Source organism: Cetorhinus maximus, chromosome 6 (assembly GCF_964194155.1).
Source record: "Cetorhinus maximus chromosome 6, sCetMax3.hap1.1, whole genome shotgun sequence".
NCBI classification, from domain to species: Eukaryota; Metazoa; Chordata; class Chondrichthyes; order Lamniformes; family Cetorhinidae; genus Cetorhinus; species Cetorhinus maximus.
The window spans coordinates 32785481-32807621 of record NC_135884.1 but is presented as its reverse complement, the minus strand read 5'-3'; the positions used below and the strand labels follow the sequence as shown (position 1 = coordinate 32807621).

Genomic DNA, 22141 nt, shown 5'->3' with positions numbered 1-22141 from the left:
ACTACTTAGGGGACAGTGTAAAATATGTCTGTAAAGTGGGTTTTATAGTTTTTAAAATTAAAAAGGGGAAAGTTCTGTTCTGTCGTTTGAAGCATAAGTTGCCCACAAAAATTGTGTTTAGTCAATAGTGCTTTTAGTCTGGCTGTTACAGTAAAGGTCTTAAAATGTAAAGTCTTTTTGTGTCACCCTTTCAGCTATTAATTGGAAAGTCGAATTTCTTTTTAAGTTAGCAGTCTCTACAGGGACCAGAACACCTCACCCCCTTCATTTCTCTTTATTTGCTCTCCAATTCTCTTGCTTAGGGGGTACCAGGGGACCTGTGCTTTAAATGTTGTCATAGTTGCTCTAGTCAACTGCAAAAATATATCTTGCAGTACTCTGCCTTGAGTTCTCTGACAAGAAGTGGTTCACTTCTTGAGAGAAATTGTGCCCCTCTCAAACTTAAAACCTTCATCTATTATTCCATAGCGCTGTGTACAGGGTGTTTAGAGAGACAGCTCAATGGTGTTCTAGAAATTTTGTCAATCCAAATTTGGGAGAGCTTTTAGTGTATTAGCTCATCTGGACCAGTGTTATCAAAAACTGGTGCAGCCATTTCACTTCCCCAAAGATAACAAAATCTATGGGGGTTCTGGGCATGCAGGAAAGCAGGGGCAGGGGACAATACATCACCCATGTATCATCAAAAATTTAATGAAAATTTGCAGGGCTATGGAGGAAGAGTGGGACTGATTAAATACCTCTTTCAAAGAACCAGCAGAGGCACAATGGCCTGAATGGCTTCTTTCTGTGCTGTGTAAACATTCTTCAGGGATGAGAAATATCCACCTTTTGGCAGAATTCTAACTTTTCAGTTATGGAATTCCATCCTTTAAAATGTTTTGTCGACCTCTGCCTCCCACTCTTCGTAGTCCTTTGCTTTGCATGTACATCATCCAGCAAGGTCATGTTCTGTTGTAAATATGGACTTCGTCCTGTGTTACTTGTGCTAACTGCACTAAATGCTGAACTTTTGAAATGCTGAGGTCACCAGTGAATTTATACAAATGCATTGGTCTATAGTCTTGATGGTAATAGAAAGTAAACAAAGGGAAAACTAATGTTTCGACCCACTTGAAGTCTAATAATTTCACCCATTTGAAGTGACCTAGAAGCATTTGAGCATTTACATTTCACTACCGATCATAAAAAGTGCTATAATTTTCAGGCCCCTCACGCTGTGGTGACTTCGCCGCCTTGCATTTATAATGTGTACGTTAATTCCTTGTGTCTCAATTTCAGACCATTTTTGTCTTCACCTACACTCGTCCCTGATTCTATGCTTCTAGGTTGAGGCATATTGTTTTCAACCTTACACCAACCAATACCACTGCAATAATGTATTAATTCTTAATATATTCATCTCAAGGCTGTTGCATGAAGTCATGTGACAAAGTTTATTAATTTGTGAAGCAGTGAAGTATCTTATGATATTGGCTATATAAATGCATTTAAATTACGTCAATAAGATGTTTTCATTATTTGCTTATTCTGTATTTCAATGGATTGGTTTGTTTGCTGTCAGTCTACATAATATAAGTTTGGTGTACAGTGCACATTTCCTGTGAATATGATACTTATGTCTGGTCACATCTGTCCATCCATGTTTAATGTGCCAATTAATTTTATTTATCTTCATTTGAGTGATCCAACCTTGTACGTGGTGTTGCTATATGGTCACACTTTGAGACCTCCCAACTCCATCTGGGAGTCTACAGCATATCCATTTTGAAACTGTTACAGTCAGGTGTGTATGGCAAAACAATTACCTGCCCTTCCCTGCTGCCATCTCTCGTGCATGCTGTTCTCCCCACTGCTCTCAGCTCCTTCACTGCAGCTGTTGCCAGAAACTGGCTTAGAGCTTTTTATACCCTTTTTAAAAAAAATCCATATTTTACATAGCATAACTGGATCCACTTTTTTTCACCACAGGACTCCTCTTCCCATTCACACCCTGCTATCCATTTGCCTTTGCATTAGGCTCTGAAGCTATATTCCGTACACCTACTCCCCCATTCCCTCCAGAAACCCCTTCCAACATGCGATACCCAAATGGCAACTTCCCCATCTTTCCAGTGCAGTTACACAGTTCATTTAACCAATCCCTTATTAACCTGCAATGCTATTCTCTGTATTCTAGACTATTTTCAAAAAAGCTCCCCAATTAATACCCCTCTCGCCATGAGTGAGAAGCCATGAAGAATTGCAAAGACTGATGTGTTGTCCTGTTGCTTGATCCCAGTGGTGTCCATTGAATAAAGCACTGCATCAGGTCTATTTTTAAAATTTATCCACACATGCTTTCAGTTTTGTCAACTGAGCTATCTTAGGTCTGTATTTAAAGCCACGACCTTATTGAATAGCAGAGCCGGCTCGAGGGGCTGAGTGGACTACTCCTGCTCCTAATTCGTATGTAAGTGAATATAAGCCTGGAAATGATAGCAGAAAGCCTTTTGGTATGTTTAAATGTTTGTCATGCAGCGGTTTGATGCCCTATGATGAGAGTTATCCACAGGTTGACCTTGCATCTCATCCTGTGGCCAGTTCAAAGTGCTGACAGTGGCTGGGCCGCAAGTGCAGTTTTGCTGCCATTTTATGCCTGAAGGAAACAAAAGGGGGCAAAATGGAGGAACAAGTAGAGGGATAAATGTATATATCAAGTTAAGGCGCTAATGCAAATAACAGAAAATAGATATTAGCGAGTTTGTTGATTTGAAATCTTTTTACACCAGAAACTTCAAGTTAATTGGTAATTTGATTTATTGTAATAACACATCACGGGAAGTTTTGTAACACCCCAAAAAAACTCAAATGGCCCAGTGATGCGAGTTAAGTGAATTTGGATTAAGAAAATTGATAACTGTACAAATTGCAATCACAATTGAACATGTATATTTTGAACTAAAGAGATCCTGTTATACCATTCAATTTTGTGTTTATTCCTCAAGTAGACATTTTATATTTATCTGGCTGCCTTGAGGGAGGGTGAATCCATCTTGCTTGGAATTTAGCATTACAAGTTGAAACTGAGTGCACAGCATGATGATGACCTGGTTATAGTTACATTAGTGTAGTATATAGATTAAGCGTTTTTTTTCAACGCTTTTCTTTTATAAACTTCTACTTATTAATTTGGAAAATATTTCCAGTTGAAATTTTGATCCTAGTTAGAAATGTTTTCATCCTTTTTACTATTGGAACATGTATGCCATACGTGAGCAGAAACACTTGCATAAGCATCCTTTTATAAGCAGAGATAATGTTTCTGGTATCCTTCTCTACTTTTGTATCAGAATGGCTGTGAAATATATGCTGACCAGTGGATTTTTATTTAATACATTTGTTGGAATATTTCTTCTCTTGGACAGAAATCTAGCAAACTGTCCAATAAACGCGTTGTACAAGTTGGCACAGCTAGATTGAATTTTTATTTTTTTCCTAGTTTTATGAGGTGAAGGGACTTGACCTTCACCTGCCGCTCCATCAGTATATATTTTATGGGGCTTTTACCATATTCAAGTTTGGTATTGCAGTCTTGCATGTGGTGTGAATGAGTGAAATATAAATTTCAACATTTTCACATAGCATTGAAAATTTCTGGTTTTAATCTTCAGCTGCACCAACTAAATAAATGTCATTATGTGTGATTACTCATTCATAGAGTATGTAAGACAGAGTGTGGAAATGTCCTGCTGTGACAGTTCTTAACTTGACCAAGCCTTAGGAAGACTAGAAGGAAACAAAATATTTTACAAACTCATCCAAAAAAAAAGCAAACACAATTATTTACTCCTTAGAGTACAATTTTATTGGCATCTTAATATGATAAGGTCCCTCATCAAAGTTGCTACACAAAATAAGAACTCATGGTATAGGGGATAATGTATCAGCATGGATAAAGGATTGGTTCGCTAACAGGAAGCACAGAGAATAGGGATAAATGGGTATTTTTTAGGTTGGCAAGCAATAACTAGTGGGGTGCCACAGGGATCAGTGCTGGGGCCTCAACTATTTACAATCTATATCAATGACTTGGATGAGGGGACAGAAGGTATGGTAGCTAAATTTGCTGATGACACCAAGGTTGCTAAGTAAGTTGTCAAGAGGAGGTAGAAAGTCTACAAAAGGATATAGGTTAAGTTGAGTGGGCAAAAATTTGGCAGTTGGAGTATAATGTGGAAAAATGTGAAATTGTCCACTCTGGCAGGAAGAGTAGGAAGGCAGGATACTGTTTAAATGGAGAGAGATTGCAGAACTCGGTGGTACAGAGGGATCTGTGTGTTCTGAATCACAAGTTTTAGTATGCAGGTACAGCAAGCGATTAGGAAGGCCAGAGGAAATTTGCTGTTTATTGCAAAGGGAATGGAATATGAAAATAGGAATTTTACTGCAGCTGCCTGGGTCCTTGGTGAGACCACATCTGGAGCATTGTGTATGGTTTCCTTATTGAAAAAGGATATAATTGCATTAGAAGCAGTTCAGAGAAGGTTAACCTGACTCATTCCTGGGATGAAGGGCTTAGCTTATGAAGGAAGGTTGAACAGATTGGGCCAGTACACATTTGCATTTAGAAGAATGAGAAGTGATCTTATTGAAACATGTGAGCCTGAGGGGATTTGATAGGGTGGATACTGGAAGGATGTTTCCACTAGAACAAGGGGACACAGTTTAAAAATAAGAGGTTTCCCTTTTAAGGTGGAGGTGCAGATTTTTTTTGAGGATGGTTAGTCTGCAGAATTCCCTTCCCCAGAAGCAGTGGAGGCCTGACTATTGAATTTATTCAAGGCTGAGTTAGTTAGCTTTTTTTGATAGACAAGGGAGTCAAAGGTTATGGGGAACAGACAGGAAAGTGGAGTTGAGGCCACAATCAGATCAGCTATAAGCTTATTGAATGGCGGAGCAGGCTCGAAGGGCTGAATGGTCTACTCCCTAGTCCTGTGTTTCTATATATAGTGCCCATGTCTTTTATATTAATGTCACTGTCTTGGCTTTATTATAAAGTGCAATTTGTTAAAGGACTCGATCATATTTCAAGATGAAATATTTGATTAAAACTGGTTGATTGTACACTCTTGCAGAAGGTCTGCAAATCTCAGGTGATTGTGCCTGTTTCACCTTGAAGGAGTAACATTCTCTATTAGGATTCAATCCAAGTAATTGTAACCATTAATGATTGATGTGCTAGATCATTGGAATACTCCTGTTTTCTCTCTAAACTGTCAAATTAATGTTCATTACCATTGTATGTCTCTCACATTCTTTTTATTCCCAGTGGTGCATATTTTTTAACCCAATTATGAAATACTTTTTCACGTGAAGTGCAAAGGGTTTTGGCACATCAGATGAATAAAAAATGTGATGGTTGAATCTGTACAAGTTTATCAGAGACGTTAGTTCTGCCAGAATATGTGACTGATATTTCCGATACAATGCTAATTGCTTTGGATTGTCTACCTCTTTTGCTGTTTATATCTTATTTCCTGTTTACCTTAATTTAAATTTTTTCATTTCTACTGAAAGGGTTGCTACTCGACCTCCTGTTCAACTTCTGTCACACTGCCTGGAACTATGTTTTGCTAACCGTTGCGTAAATATGGCTAAGGTTGACTTCTGTGGAGGTATTTAGTGTCCATTCTCTTATTCTCACCCTTGGATAGAACCACAGAAAAGTTACAGCACAGAATGAGGCCATTCAGCCCATCCGTTTCTGCACCAGCCGAAAGTGAAAAAATAAGAAATGTAGCTGCCCGTTTTAATCCCACCTTCCAGCATCTGGTCCGTAGCCTTGCGGGTTACAGCACTTTAGATGCAGATCCAGGTACCTTTTTTTAAAATGAGTCGAAGGTTTCTGCCTCCACCATCAAACTAGGCAGTGAATTCCAAACACCCACCACCCTCCTGGGTGAAGAAGTTTTTCCTCATTAATCCTTCTACCAATCGTCTTACATCTGTGGATGACCGAGTCAACTTTGAAACTTGTTTAAATGAGAGTCCAAGGTCAAAACTCAAATGCACTACAATACTGTTACCCTAACAGACTTCTTTGGTGCAGTACACTATTGTACCTGATAGTGTTTGAGAGGAGATTATGTTGGCCAGTAAAGTGTCCAGAAATGTTGTTGTTGTGTTCAGTTTTAAATTTTATATACTTAATTTTATTCAAAACCAGAAGTAATTATTCTAATGGCCATTATAATGCAAGAAATAATATTGAACCTCCCAGCTCCTCTGAACTAAGATTTTATCTTCAATGATCCAACACCCAAAAATCTGGAATTTCTGAGCCTGATGAGCCATTGTTTTATGATTGATCCATTGGCAAAGCTTAACTTTGAACCCTGCTTATAATCAATCGTTTGCTATTAATCTCTTGCTGAGCTGTTTTAGCACTCATGCTGTTGCCGTGCAGTATTCCTGCTTGCATTCTCTGTATTCATTTGTTGATTTTGCTACATTCTTTTTTTATTTGCCATGCTGTTCAGCCTTTGGATGCAAGGAGATCAAAGGTTTGTGCTTATGTTTGCAACAGTTCAGTTTGCACAACATAAAATAGTGCAATTTGCTTTTTTACTTGTTCTAGTGATGTGTGGAGCATTGTGATTAATTTGTATTTTACTTTATACAAGATTAAATGTTGAAGTTTTAATTGGTGAGCATATTAGATTACGCCTTTTAATAACAGAGTCCACACTACAAAAGATCTTAAAGCACTTGTAAAACAGTGCTAGAAATTTTTGTACTTAACATTTAATTGGTGGCAATGGAGAACTAATGCGCTAATGGATCCTTATTTACAAATATAATTTTCTTAATTATAAATTCTGAATTGAAGATTTTAGGTGTAATCTAACATTGCATCATTTATGTGTCCCAAGAAAACATCATATTTGATGGACAGTGACATTAGAATTTTTGCATCCTTTATTATAACTGTAAGGCTAATAAAGTAGAAAAATTCTCTCTATTTGGAAACCTTTTTTGAAAATTTCTTCAGATTTTCAGACCAAAACAAAAACATGCAGTCTATACTTTTGAATGTGAAGGAGAATTTTTTTTGGCAAAGGTTATGCATCTGCTGTCAAATATGGTACCATGAATTGTAATATTTCAATTCAGATGTGAGAATTCTTCGTTTGTTTTTAAATGTTTAGATTTGGTTTTACAGTGAACTGACATTAATATTCAATAAATCTACAAGAAATCTGAAGGATTTTCTTGGTTGTAGTATTTTTTTTTCGAAAGGAATCTTAAAACAGTAATTAAGGCATTCATGTTTGACCTTGTAGCAAATGGTCGTGACAGTCTGTTAATGATTGTGTAGTGTTTCTTAAGATAAGCCACCTGCTGGAGATGACTTAAATATTGTATTTCAGATGTATTATGTGAAGTAATGGTTAAGTTTCTGTTTGCTTTAGCATGCTAAAGTTGGAAATCATTCTGCCCCATGTAAAATTAAATGAATTCTTTTGGTAGTGTGACATTTTTAGTGATCAACTCCCAACGAGAAGTCTGCTGATCCTGTAACACTCTTTTTACTTTGCTAACCTGAGTTACATTGTTGAATTTTCTTATTTTTAAGCTTGTTTATTAGATGGCACACCAAAATAGAGAATTGATTGACTTGTGTTGGGAAAGGGGAGAGTTGATCTCAGTCAATTAGACCCTTGTGAATTATGGCTTCTTTGAATGGATTAAGTAGTCCCACTGATGATAATTGTGGAAAAAGTTAACTTTGGACCAGAAGATTTGATCGTAGGTTGCCTCCAAAGAGGAGAAATTCCCCTGTGGAGGAAAGTTGGATTCTGAGTATAAAATTGAGAGAGAGTATAGTTGGATGTATAGATGCTTTTAAAGTTTATTGATGTAACCTGTATCTCCAGAGCATTTTATTCACCAGTCTGTCTGTTCTCCAAAAAAAAAGTTGCTTTTTGTGCTAAGATTAGGAAATGAAGAGGATAGAGATGATATTTAGAGTTTGTTCTGATTAGTAAGAATTGGTCATGCATAGGAGACCTAAGGAATCCTCTTGTGGTGCAAACTGCTGAAAGTGATTTTTAACAAGGAAATGATTTTGCAGATAGATTAGAAGTGGATTTAAGTTAACAGTATTATGCTTTGGTTTGTGGTACAACCTATAGAGTGTGGTTTTGTATGAATTATTTGTATAAACTTTGAGCAACCTGTTTTCATTACTTCTGCAGCACCTACAGTTGACCATTCAAGCATTGCAAGATGAACTTCGAACTCAACGAGATCTTAATCATCTTCTTCAGCAGGAGAATGTTAACCGAGGTGCCGAGCATTATACCATTGAGCTCACTGAGGAGAACTTTCGCAGGTTGCAGGCAGAACACGAACGTCAGGCCAAAGAGCTCTTTCTTTTGAGGAAGACTTTAGAAGAAATGGAGCTAAGGATTGAAACACAGAAGCAGACGTTGAATGCAAGGGATGAATCAATTAAGAAACTACTAGAAATGTTGCAGAGCAAAGGATTGCCTTCTAAATCCATGGAAGAGGAACATGAAAGAAGCCGGAGAATATCTGAGGCAGAATCTCAAGTTAATCATCTGGAGGTCTTACTGGACCAGAAAGAGAAAGAAAACAATCATCTTAAAGAGGTACGATTTATTTTTGAATAGTATTGTGTTTCAACAGAAGTTTTTCATTTGAAGCTTTTACTTTTCATATTTTGGTAAATCAATCTCTTTTGGTAGTAAATTGGTTAAATCACATTCAGCATAATTCAGAAGCCAAGTACCAAAGCCAAATATTCTAGTGATTACCAAAGTAACTTCTGCAATATTTTGGGATATTGATGAGGCTTGCAAAAGCAGAACATTTCCGGGAACTGGGTGGTGCACTGGGTTAGAAAGAGACTTTTCGCCTCTGTGACCTAGGTAAATGTTTGCTCGTGGCATGGGAATAATTTGGGCACTCAGTCAAGTTGCTGATTGGAATAACTTATACAAATGTTGTCCCATAATTCAGCAATAACTGGCATTCCTACTGAGGCCACAGGATAGCTGTTGTGAAAAATTCAAAAACTGCCCCACTGGTACAATACTGGATGCTTTTCTGAGATGAAGGTTTGGGGCGTGTTAAGGAAGAGTAAGGGTGTTTAACTGTATCTGGTTGCGCTATCTATGACTTGGGAATGCTAAATGCTGATCCTATGCCTGAAATTGGAAGAGTTCTATTCCCCAGCGCTAACATCTCAAAAAGAAAACAAAAATCTAACTCTTATTAGGTGCGGCATATGTTTGCACTTCTGTTAAGTAACACTTTTTTGTGATAACTATTTCTGTTGCACCTTCAGTGAATGTTTTGCATAACATATGTAATTGCTGAGATTGTGTTAAGGTCGCAGAGGAGCTGGGAAATCGAGTAGGATTCAGGCAAAGCATCTGGCCATGTCCTAGTGAAACCTTTTCATTTGATTGGAGTAGCATATATGATAGATGTGACATATCACACTGCCACACTATTGTTATCTATTTGGTTACACTATTGCAGGAGTTTGCAAACTGTGGGTTGCGATCCCCAGTATGGTCCTGGGGCGAGCAGTTGGGGTTGCGAGCTCCGAGGCAGTAATGGCGGCTGTGGAGCAGAGACTCTGATTTGACAGTTCTGGGATCACCTGCAAGACTCCTTTAAAATGTGCGTGATTTATTTTGCCTGTGGGCCTGGCCTAACCCAATGAGCTTTGAGGCCCAATCGCTGGCACCAGTAGAGTCTGCCAAAACTGTAGCTGTCTTGCTTGTTGTTGCTATAACAACGACTAAAAAAACTAGTGCTGCTGTTTGAAACCGCAACCTGCTCAACAACTCCATTTTCACTCTGGGGTCGCACCAAGTATGAAGCAATAAAATGGGGTAACAGCAGAAACATGTTTTGGAGGCACTGCATTATTTCATGATGAGATATTTTGCTGTGTTGGCACATTCCTGAAAGTAAGACATAGAGACCATTTACAGCAGTTACTGCTGAAGCTGAGGAAATGACGAAGACAGGCCTGAAATTTTTAACAATCCTCCTTCCATTATTTCTGCATCCTAGATCTGTTTCCTTTCCATAACCCTCGTCAGCCCTGTTCCCAATGCAGCTGCATGTAGTAGCTGCAGCTGGCCTCTTACTCTGCCATTTCTTGGGAGATATTTCCTACCAAATATTTACAAAAAAATCTTGAAAATAATTTTGGGAGGGGCCAGGCTATTTCAAGTAAAATACAATTCTCCCATGGGTTTTGCTTTGAATGTAATTTTAATTGGCAGCAATATTTGAGATTTGCTTTGTCCTGGTCAGATTTGGAATATATATCTCTCATGTTTTTCTCATGTTGTGTGTGTCTGTGATTTTTTTTTATTTTCTAATTTTGATATTGAATAAAGCGCAACATTTTAATATGTTGTTTTGGAAACCATAAAAAAGAAATCATTGATTGAGTTTAAATAAAATCTGTTTAAATCTTAATGACCTATACATTGCAGTCATGCTGAATGTGGCCCAAATTCCTTCATCAACACAAATCTATGGATCAGTTCGCCAGTAATGCACAAGATCAAAACTAAATTAGAAGTGTGTTAGTTTTCTGTAAGTTGGTGTTCGAAAACCAGTTTATGGTACGTAGTTTATGTCATGTGCCATCATGTTTTGTTTTGCTTTGCTCAATTATTTAGAGATAATATGCCCTCAGGTCTGTCTTTTGCATGTATAGGATGGAGCCAAAGATCTGTTACAGGCGTAAACACTTTGACACATGCGCTTTTTCTGTCTTTCTGCCAGTTGCAGGACTAGCACTTGAGTGGGGTTCCGTAACAGTGGCTTGCAAGCCGTACCTTTCTCTAACCTCCATTTGTAAAAGCTTGCAAGTCTCCCAAACGAATGGCGCAAGATGTTGTTTTATTTGTTGTAAATCCGTACTCTTTCTAGCCTATGCATTTGTTGCTAAATTGTGATATGAATGCGGACCACTAGAGCTTTAATTTTTCAGTTGTATATTTTGACTGTTTCATTGGCCGAGATTTACTGATGAATGTTCAAGCTTTAGACCACTTGGTGGTACTAATGCCTGATTATCCAGTTACATTTGCAAAGCCGAGAGTAATTGATTTGGACAGTGTCCAAATCTTATACACTCCTAATTGGTAATTCATTGTCGGAGTATAGTATTTTCCTGTTTGCATTAGCGTTTTTTGCATGCAAAGAATTAGTGTTTTGAGCATTTTTTTCTGTCCTTTTCCTTATTTTGCAAAGTGATACTTTGCATTATCAGAAAAATACCTGCATCCTTTAGCTGTAACGTGAATTATAGTTTAAATGGATTGCAGAATTCCTTAAATTCAGTTTGTTCTAGCTCCAGGATCAATATTTGACTTAGTTCAAGCTTAAAATGTTTCAAGGGAGGCATAAGAGTTTTTCATAAACTTTTAGTTAAAGTTGAAGCTCAAATAATTGACCTGGTTAGGAAATTGGCTGTATGGTAGGAAACCGAGAGAGTAGTGATAATGGGCAGGTAGTTTAATTGGCAGGATGTGACTCATGGTGTCCCTCAGGGATCTACTTTGCGGCTTCCAACTAATCACTATTTATTAAAAACTTTGGGATATAGAGCCACATTTGCAAGTTTGTTGATGACACAAAAGCGGTAATGTAAATAGTGGAGATGGAAGTATAAAATTAGAGACTAGATGACTAGCCAATACTGTGGCAAATGGATTTCAGCACATGCAAATCTATGGCCATCCACTTTGGACCTAAAAAAGTTATATCAGAGTACTTTCCAAGTGGTGGAAAGTTAGAAACAGTGGAGACCCATAGAAACTTCGGGTTCCATGAGCATAGATGATTAAAATGTCATCAATAGGTACAAAAGACGATCAGAAAGGCAAATGTAATGCTGGCCTTAATATCGGGAGGAGCAGAATACAAGAGGTTAGAAATCATGCTGCAGCTATACAAAGCCCTGGTTAGATCACACGTGCCTTGCCACCTTTAATGATTTTTTACAGATTTACCTCCAGGTATTTCTGTTCCAGAACCCCCTTTAGAATTGCAACCTTGATTTTTTATTGCCTCTCCTTGCTCTTCCTACCAAAATGTATCAGCTGCACTTCTTTTATATAGAAATTCATTTGCTATGCGTCCACTCATTCCACTAGCCTGTCTGTGTCCCCTTGAAGCCCTATCCTCGTCACAGTTCATAATACTTCCAAGTTTTGTCATCTGCAAAATTTGAAAATGTGCCCTGCACACCATTAATATAAATAAAGTAAAGCAGTGGCCCTAGTTCTGAACCCTGGGAAACCCAACTGTATACCTTCCTCCAGCCTGAAAAACAACTGTTCACCACTTATGTTTTGTGTCACTCAGCCAACTTCATATCCATGCTGCCACTTTTATTTCATGAACTTAACTTTGCTGACAAGCCTGTTATTTTTTTTATTCATTCATGGGATGTGGGCGTCACTGGTTAGGTCAGCATTTATTGCCCACCCCTAATTGCCCTCGTTCAGATGGCATTTTAAGGGTCAACCACATTGCTGTGGGTCTGGAGTCACATGTAGGCCAGACCAGGTAAGCATGGCAGACTTCCTTCCCTAAAGGGCATTAATGAACCAGATAGGTTTTTATGACAATTGACAATGGTTTCACGGTCATCAACAGACTTATAATTCCAGATTCTTTTTATTGATATCAAACTTCACCATCTGCCATGATGGGATTCGAACCCAGGTCCCCAGAGTATTACCCTGGGTCTCTGGAATACCAGTCCAGTGACGATAGCCCAACAGTGTCTCAACTGCTCATCCTTCACTGACTTCAGCAGCATCTCCCCTGCTAAAGAGAGATGCAAAGTACTCATTTACCTATGTCTCCATGTGTATACTCCCTTTTTGGCTGCTAGTCAGCTGAAACCCTGCTCTTACTACCCTTTTACTCCTTAAAAATACTGTAGGGGACTTTGGATTCATTTTTAAGTTAGCTATCAGCCTCTTAAGCTTTCTTGCCTGTCTGATTTCCTTTTTCATTTCTTTTCTGAACTTTCTCTATATTCAGTCTGGTTTTCAATTGTATTATGCACTTGACATCTGTCACTTGTACCCCTTTTCTGCTTTATCTTGTGCTCTATCCCCTCTGCAATTGAGGGAGCTCCGGCTTTGCTTACCCTACCTTTTCTCCCTCCTGTACCTCAACTGCACCTGAACATTTCCTCTTTAAAGGTAGCCCATTTGCTGATTATTGAAAGTAGGCTGATGGGGCAGTAATTGGCCAAATTGAATTTGTTTGCTTTTTGTGAACAAAACTTACCTGGGCAATTTCCCACATTGTCAGGAAATGTTGCAGTTGTACTGAAACTGCTCAAGTTGGAGCTAGTTCTGGAGGATAAGCGCTTAGTACTGCAGCTGGAATGCTATCGAGGCTCATAGCTTTGCAGTACCTAGTGCACTCGGTCATTTCTTGATATCATGTGGAGTGAATCGAATTGGCTGAGGACTGGCATCTGTGATGCTGGGGGCCTCTAGAAGAGGCCAAGAAGCATTTGTTAAAGTATTGCATAAACATGGTTTGCATTGTTACTACTGGTTTAGTGATTGAAGAGTCGCAGTGCGTTTGAGAGTCTCTAATCCTTTCCTGATCCAGGTTGCCTTTGCTTGGGTTTTTGCACAATATCCAACGGCGCAACGAAAGCCATCAATTCATCCTTAAGGTTTCAGCGTGAGTCTTTCTCAGTTATTGATCCAAGTTGCCCCTGTGGCAAACCAGTCTATTGAAGCACAACAGTGACCCTGCTTTCACGCACTGAAAATATGTGATGTATATAAGAACAAGGATTATAGGAGCATAATTTTCAAAAATTTCTTCATGGGACGCGGGCGTCGCTAGCTAGGCCAGCATTTATTGTGCATCCCTAATTGCCCTTGTTCAGAGGGCATTTAAGAGTCAACCACATTGCTGTGGGTCTGGAGTCACATCTAGGCCAGAGCAGGTAAGGACAGCAAATTTCCTTCCCTAAAGGACATGAGTGAACCAGATGGGTTTTTACAACAATCGGCAATGGTTTCATGGTCATCATCACAGAATCTCACAAGCACAGAATTGTTACAGCGCAGAAGTAGGCCATTCGGCCCATTGTGTCTGCACTGGCTCTCCAAATGAACATCATGACTTAGTGCCATTCTCCTGGTTTTTCCTTATACCCTTGCACATTGTTTCTATTCAAATAACCATCTAATCCCCTCTTGAATGCCTCAAATGAACCTGCCTCCACCACGTTTCCAGACAGTGCCTTCCCGGCTCAAACCACTCACTGTGTGAAAAGAGTTTTTCCTCGCATCACATTTGTTTCTTTTACAAATCACTTTAAAACCTGTGCCCCCTTGTTCTTGATTCCTTGGCGAGCGGGAACAGTTTCTGCCTATCTACACTATCCAGCCCCCTCATGATTTTGAACACCTATCAAATCTCCTCTTAACCTTCCCCTCTCCAAGGAGAACAGTCCCAACCTCTCCAACCTATCTTCATAACTGAAGTTTCTCATTCACATCACACTATAGGAAGGATGTGATCACACATTGGAGAGAGTGCAGAAGAGGTTTACATCCTTCCTATGCCAGCTGAGGTCTAACTAGTGTCTTATATAAATGCAGCATAACCTCCCTGCTCTTGTACTCAGGATACTGTATGTTTTATTAACTGCTCTCTCCACCTGTCCTGCCACCTTCAATGATCGAGGAAACACCCAGTATTCTCTGCTTTTAATTCCAGATTTTTAAAATTGAATTCAAATGTCACCATTGGCTGCGTTGGGACTTGAACCCAGGGCATTACCCTTGGTCTTGGAATACCAGTCCAATGACAATACCACTTTGCCACTGTCTAATTATGCATGATGCCACAGAACCATGACACCATAGAACCAGGAGAAATAAATTATCACATTAAGAGAAAAGTCCCCTCTAATTATTGTTTCCTGTCAGTAGTTCAGAAAATTTTTTGATTGGATTCTTGATTCGTTTTGACTGAGAAGACATCAAAAGCAGCTCCTAAGGTGGATTAACCATAAATATAGTCATCGGTATACTGCATCTTATGGCAAGAACTATAGAATATAAAAGTTAAAGTATAATGATGAATCTATCTGAAATCTTAGTAAGACCACAGTTGGAGTACATTGTACAGTTTTGGGCTTCACCATCGGAAGAATGTTGGGGCAAAGGCACTGCACAGATTCTCTAATATGATGAAAAGCAAATGCAAAGAAAGCCTTGTAAGTTTCAGACTGCTTTTATTAGAACAATAACTGCAACTTGTGACTCGAGACCCACAGCAATGTGGTTGAACAGGGCAATTAGGGATGGACAATAAATGCTGGCCTAGCCAGCAAGGTCCTCATCCCATGGATGAAAAAAAACTTAATTCCAATCTGAAAAGCAACCATTTATCACTACTGTTTCCTGTCACTCAGCCAATTTCTTATCCAAGTGCCTACTTTTCCTTTTATTTCATGAGCTAGAATTTTGCCCACAAGTCTGTGTGGCACTGTATCAAATGCGTTTTGAAAATCCATATACACCACATTAACAGCATTGCCCTTATCAACCTTCTCTGTTACTTCCTCAAAAAACTCCACCAAGTTGGTTAAACATGATTTTCCCTTAATGAATCCATGCTGCCTTTCCTTAATTATCCTGGACTTGCCTAAGTGATTATTGATTCTGTCCTGAACTATAGTTTCCAGAAGTTCCCCTATCACTGAAGTCAAATTGACTGGTCTGTAGTTGCCAGCTTTAACCTTGCACACCTTTTTGAGCAAGGGTGTAACATTCACAATTCTCCAGTCCTCTGACACCACCCCTGTGTCTAAGGAAGACTGGAAGATTATCACTCGTGCCTCTGAAATTTCCACTCTCACTTCCCTCAGTACCCTTGGAGGCATCTCATCCAGTCCTGGTACCTTATCTATTTTAAGTAAAGATAGCCTTTCTAACACCACCTCCTTCTCAGTTGTAAATTCCTTGAGGTGGTGAGAGAACCAACAAGAGGAAAAAACCTACTTGACCTCAACCTCACCAATCACAGAAGCATCTGTCCCTGACAGTATTGGTAGGAGTGACCACCTCACAGTCTTTGTGGAGACAAAGTCCCGTCTTCATATTGAGGATACCCTCCATTGTGTTGTGTGGCATTACCACTGTGCTAAATGGGACAGATTTAGCAACTCAAGGACTAGGCATCCATGAGGAGCTGTGGGCCATCAGCAGCAGCAGAATTGGATACAACCATAATCTGTAACCTCATGGCGCAACATATTCCCCGCTCTATCATTACCACCAAGCCAGGGGATCAAATGTGGTTCAATAGTGCAGGAGGGCACACCAGGAGCAGCACCAGTTGTAACTTAAAAATGAGGTGTCAATCTGCAGAAGCAATAACACAGGACTACTTCCATGCCAAACCGAGAAAACAGCAAGTGATAGACAGCTAGGCGACCCCACAAACAACGGATCAGATCTAAGCTGTGCAGTCCTGCCACGCCCATTCGCGAATGTTGGGGGGCAATTAAACAACTCACTGGAGGAGGTGGCTCCACAAATACCCCCATACTCCATGATGTGGGAGCCCAGCACATCAGTGCAAAAGATGAGGCTGAATATTTGCAACAATCTTCAGCCAGAAGTGCCGAGTGAATGATCCACCTCTGCCTTCCCCGGAAGTCCCGAGCATCTCAGATGCCAGTCTTCAGCCAATTCAATTCATTTCAAGTAAATCAAGAAATAGCTGAAGGCACTGGATACAGCAAAAGCTGTGGGCCCTGACAACATTCCAGCAATAGTACTGAATACTCGTGCTCTAGAACTAGCTGTGCCCTTAACCCAGCTGTTCCAGTACAGCTGCAACACTGGCATCTCCCCAACAATGTGGACAACTGCCCAGATATGTCCTTTCTACAAAAAGCAGGACAAATCTAACCCAGACAATTACTGCCCCATCAACAAGATCATCAGCAAAGTGATGAAAGGCGTCATCGACTGTGCTATCAAGGAGTACTTACTCAGCAATAACCTGTTCACTGCTCAGTTTGGGTTCTTCCAGGGCCAATCAGCTCCTGACCTCAATACAGCCTTAGTCCAAACATGGACGAAAGAGCTGAACTGCCGAGGTGAGGAGAGAGTGACTGTTCTTCATATTAGCATTTGACTGACTGTGGCATCAAGGAGCCTCAGCAAAACTGGAGTCAATGCAAATCAGGGAGAAAAATCCCCACTGGTTGGAGTCATACCGAGCACAAAGGAAGATTGTTGCGATCGTTGGATGTCAATCATCTTAGTCCCAGGACATCACTGCAGGAATTCCTTAGGTAGTGCCCTAGGCCCAACCATCTTCAGTTGCTTCAGCAATGATCTTCCTTTTATCATAAAGTCAGAAGTGGGGGATGTTCACTGATGATTGCACCATGTTTAGCACCATTCGCGACTCCTGAGATACTGAAGCAGTCTGTGCACTTATGCAGCAAGACCTTGACAACATTGAGGTTTGGGCTGCTAAGTACAAGTGACATTCTTCCCTGGCACTTGTGTGGCAAGAATGACCATCTCCAACAAGAGAGAATCTAACCATCTTCCCATGGCATTCAATGATATTACCATCCCTGATTTTTTTTTCTTCAAAAGTATACTTTATTCATAAAATATCTTCAAGAACATTCCAAACCATTTCAAAATCACCATCACAAAGGTACAATCAGGTTCAACTTTTACAACATGTATCACGAGGTGCATCAATGCAATAAATAAATATTACAATCATTTGTACAGCCCGAGGGGCTCTAAACAGTTCCCAGTCCCTCGGTGCACTGTGGCAGAAAGGTCTTAGACAGCGACCCTTCCCCATTGCGCCTTTGAGGCGGCTGTCCCAAGCTTTAGTGCGTTCCTTAGCACGTAGTCCTGGACTTTGGAATGTGCCAGTCTGCAACACTCAGTCGGGGACAACTCTTTGCACTGGAAGACCAACAAGTTTCGGGCAGACCAAAGAGCGTCTTTCACCGAGTTGATGATCCTCCAGCTCAATGGTATTACCATCACTGATTCCTCTACTATCAACACCCTGAGGGCTACCATTGACCAGAAACGGAACTGGACCAGCCATATAATACTATGGCTACAAGAGCAGGGCAGAGGCTTTAATCCACTTCACACCTCTTAATCTTATGTAAATAAACACACAGGCATTTTAAAAAAACTCTTCAAAGAAAGATCAGGTTATTACAAGATAATAAAGATATCAGTCAAACAAAGCTGACACTCCCTTGCAAGCTGATCTTTCTTTGGAAAGTTTTTGAATGCCTGTGAGTTTATCATAGAATCATAAAAAGTTTATGGCACAGAAAGAGGCGACTTGGCCCATCGTATCTGTGCCAGCCAAAAAACGAGTCACCCAGCCTAATCCCACATTCCAGCATTTAGTCCATAGCCCGCATATTATGGCACTTCAGGTGCATGTCCAGACACCTTTTAGATGAGTTGAGGTGCTTCTGCCTCTACTATCCTTTCAGACAGTGAGTTCCAGACTCCTTACTCCCTCTGGGTGAAAAGATTTTTCCTCATCTCCCCTCTAATCTTTCTACAATCACTTTAAATCTATGCTCCCTAGTCACAGACCTCCCTGCTAAGGTAAATAGGCCCTTCCTATTCACTCTCTATCCAGGGCCCTCACAATTTTGTACGTCTCAACCAAATCTTCCCTCAGCCTCCTTTGTTCGAAAATTAAGAGGTGTAAAGTGGATTAAAGTTTTTAGTCATTGATACGATGGATGTGTGAGATTCCCCTTTTACCTTCGCATAAATCTGTGAATGTATTTCAAAGAGAATGTTGAATGGATGTTGTTTTTGGTTCCTGACTCAAGACTAGGCACCACCCTACCCCACCATATGGTTCACAACTCCTCTGAGGTTTACAAACAAAATGGGTCTGACTCCATCAAAATTACACAGGATTTAAAATGCCCACCCAGAAATGGAGCCTGTAAAGATGGGGACATTATGTGTGGGTGCACTACCTGCGCTTTTGTCCTGCGTCGGCAAAATTTGCAGGAAACGGGAATGGGGCTCGATTCGAGTCTTGCCTGACATTTTTAAAGGTCTTCCGACTCGGGCCAAACTCCTTGAAAATCTGGGCCTATATCTTTTTGTCTGAATTCGCCACCAGACAAAACAGTTTGATTCCACCCTTTTTGTCATCTTAAACTTCCCTATTAGATGACCCCTCAACTGTCCTAAAATGGAGTGGATACAAACCAAGTTTATGCAACCTGTCCTCATAATAACCTTTTTTAGCCCTGGTACCATCCTTGTGAATCTGTGCCATGTCCCCTGAAAAACCACCATAATTTTCATGAAGTCCAGTGCCCAAAAATGAACCTAGTCCTCCTGATGAAATCTGAACAAGGTTCTGTACAAGCAAAGCATCATTTCCTCACTTTTGTATTCCAATCCACTTGAAATGAATGCCAACATTGTTAGCTTTTCTACTTTTGATATTTAGTGTTTCACGGACGTAGATACTTAAATCGCTTCGCTCATTCACAATCCTGACTCAACTTTTAAGAAATATTTCTCTGCTTTTTTTGTATACAAACTGGATGCCCTCTTGCTTTCCTACATTTGACTTCCATCTGCTGCAATTTCACCCACTTAATTTGTCCATGTCCCTTTGTAGTTTCCTGCTCCCATCTATGCAATTTACTACGTTCCTAACTTTAGTCTCATCTGTCAAATTGGATGTACACCTCTCTGTCCTTCATCCAAATGACTTTTTCACATGTTTTGGAATAGAATAGCACTTGTCACATTTCGCCAATTGGAAAGCCCCTTATCCCTATTTTGTTTCATTTCGTCTACAGGTATACTGAGCCATGAAAAAGTTTGAAATTGGGAATCTTTTGAGGATATTGTAGCAAATATTTGAATGAAACAGCAGATTAATGTATTTTGTAATGAGATTCTTTGGGACAGGAACCCAATTAAATTCTTAATGCATTAAACAGTTTTCACTTTAGAATTCACCTTTAGATCTAAGTTCTTTAATGTTGTGTGTTACTTTACGAATATAAATCATTTCTTTTTGCATGTAAAAATGTGGAGAGGCTGAAATCTTGCATGAATAAAGATTAGAAATAGATTAATGAGCAGCTATTTCTAGATGCCAGCTGCTGTTGCAGTTTGTGCAAACTGCTCTTCACATGACTCTGACTGTACTGATTGATATCCCTATTTAGAGTTTTTATGCATAAAAAATTGAAATTTGCTAGATTAATTGTATAAAAAAAACCCCCCAACAGTTTGATCTATTCTGCTATGTATCAATCATTATTTCACCATATACAATGTATTGGCAAACGAGTATTAATCTAAACAGAGAGCACATTTTAATACTTAACTGTGAGAGATGAGGGTGAAATATGCATCCAAGTGAATATCAAGCTGGAATAGTGTGAATTTCTTACTGATTCATAGGTATTGTGTTTCTAGTATATAAAAGACTTGGCTTAGCTGAGAACCTTGGGTCTGTTTCAGTTGTTTTTACCTTTAACTTGCCATGTCCAATTGAAACTAAGCCATGCACCAATTTACAGTGTGATTGCTGAACTTCGTATTCTGTGGCTCAGTTCATAGCACCCTCGCCTTTGAATCAGAGGGTTGTGGGTTCATGTCCCACTCCCGGAAAACCAAGAACTGTGATTGTACTCGAAAGAAGTTGCAATCTGTGACTGTTGGTAACTCGAAAGAGTTTCCTCCATTCACATGGGATTAATTGTAATCAATGAATAGCTTCCTTCTCTGATGTTGGCTCTCATCCTATGGTAGCAAACTTACTTTTTGTCCTGGAATTTTATCTGAACAGGGGCTTGTACTTTTCCTTAAAGTTGCCTCACCAGTGGGGAAAATAAATTTTGTTGAGGCTAATTGTGTTATTTTGAAAATTTGAATTGTGGGAACTTGTGTGATTAAATTTTGTACAAAGGAAACTGATTTTGTCAGTTTTCAGAAAGACACTAGATGGCACTTATGTTCGTATTTAGACTTGTGTTTCAAGGATTTCAGAATACAGAATTTCTTAGCCTGCATAGTGAGGTCCAATGTTTGCAGCTTTTAAAATATTACATTTTTATTTTTGGCGTTTGCTATCAATCATCAATTGTCAACCAATTTGAATTGGGATTTTGAGAAAATCTGCTCCTCTTTTTGCTCACATTTAAGTATGTCAGATTCTCTGTTTCTTTTATCATGAATAACGAGATGCCAGAGCTGATTGCCAAAGGAGATTTGAAAGTAGCTGCCCTTAATATCAAAGCCAAGTTTGACTGAGTACGGCACCAACCAGCAAAACTGATGTCAGTGGGGGTCAGGGATATATCCTCTAGTACATAGTGTTATGCCTGAGACAGAATTGATGGGTTTAGAAACAGAAAATACTGGAAATACTCAACACATTTGGCCGCATCTGTGGGAAGAGAAGCAGCGTTAATGTTTCCGGTCGATGACATTTCATCCACCTGAAATGTAAACTCTGTTTCTCTCACCGAGATGCTGCCAGACCTGAATATTTTCAGCATTTTATGTTTTTTAATTTGATTTCCAGCATCCACAATATTTTGCTTTTGTAGAAGTATAGGTTTGGATGTCAGAGGCCAGTCATTGTAGACACAAAGGATCCTTGGGAAAATGTACTTAACCAAACCATCGTCAGCTGTTTGGTCATAAGGTCTGGAGTAGACCTGTTGGGTGACATTTCTACAGAATTGAACTCTTCTTGACTCAAAAACAGAATTACCTGGAAAAACTCAGCAGGTCTGGCAGCATCGGCGGAGAAGAAAAGAGCCGACGCTTCAAGTCCACACGACCCTTCAACAGTTCTGTTGAAGGGTCGTGTGGACTCGAAGCGTCGGCTCTTTTCTTCTCCGCCGATGCTGCCAGACCTGCTGAGTTTTTCCAGGTAATTCTGTTTTTGTTTTGGATTTCCAGCATCCGCAGTAGTTTTTTGTTTTTATCTTCTTGACTCTTCTGGTTATGAAGTAGCCCTTGCTAGTCTACAGCAGGAACTG

At 39.7% G+C, this 22141-nt stretch overlaps 1 protein-coding gene across 3 annotated transcripts in view; it reads left to right on the top strand.

Annotated features, from left to right (window-relative positions):
* The window catches only part of LOC144681687 (ERC protein 2), an 864810-nt gene that overhangs the window by 73903 nt on the left and 768766 nt on the right, over positions 1 to 22141 (top strand). For 2 of the 3 annotated variants that reach the window (XM_078543515.1, XM_078543513.1), the window contains exon 4: positions 8241 to 8657. In XM_078543515.1, the coding sequence (XP_078399641.1) occupies positions 8241 to 8657 (417 nt within the window). Of the gene's footprint in view, positions 1 to 6521; positions 6546 to 8240; positions 8658 to 22141 lie in introns of all 3 variants that reach the window. The other variant, XM_078543512.1, reaches the window with a different exon arrangement.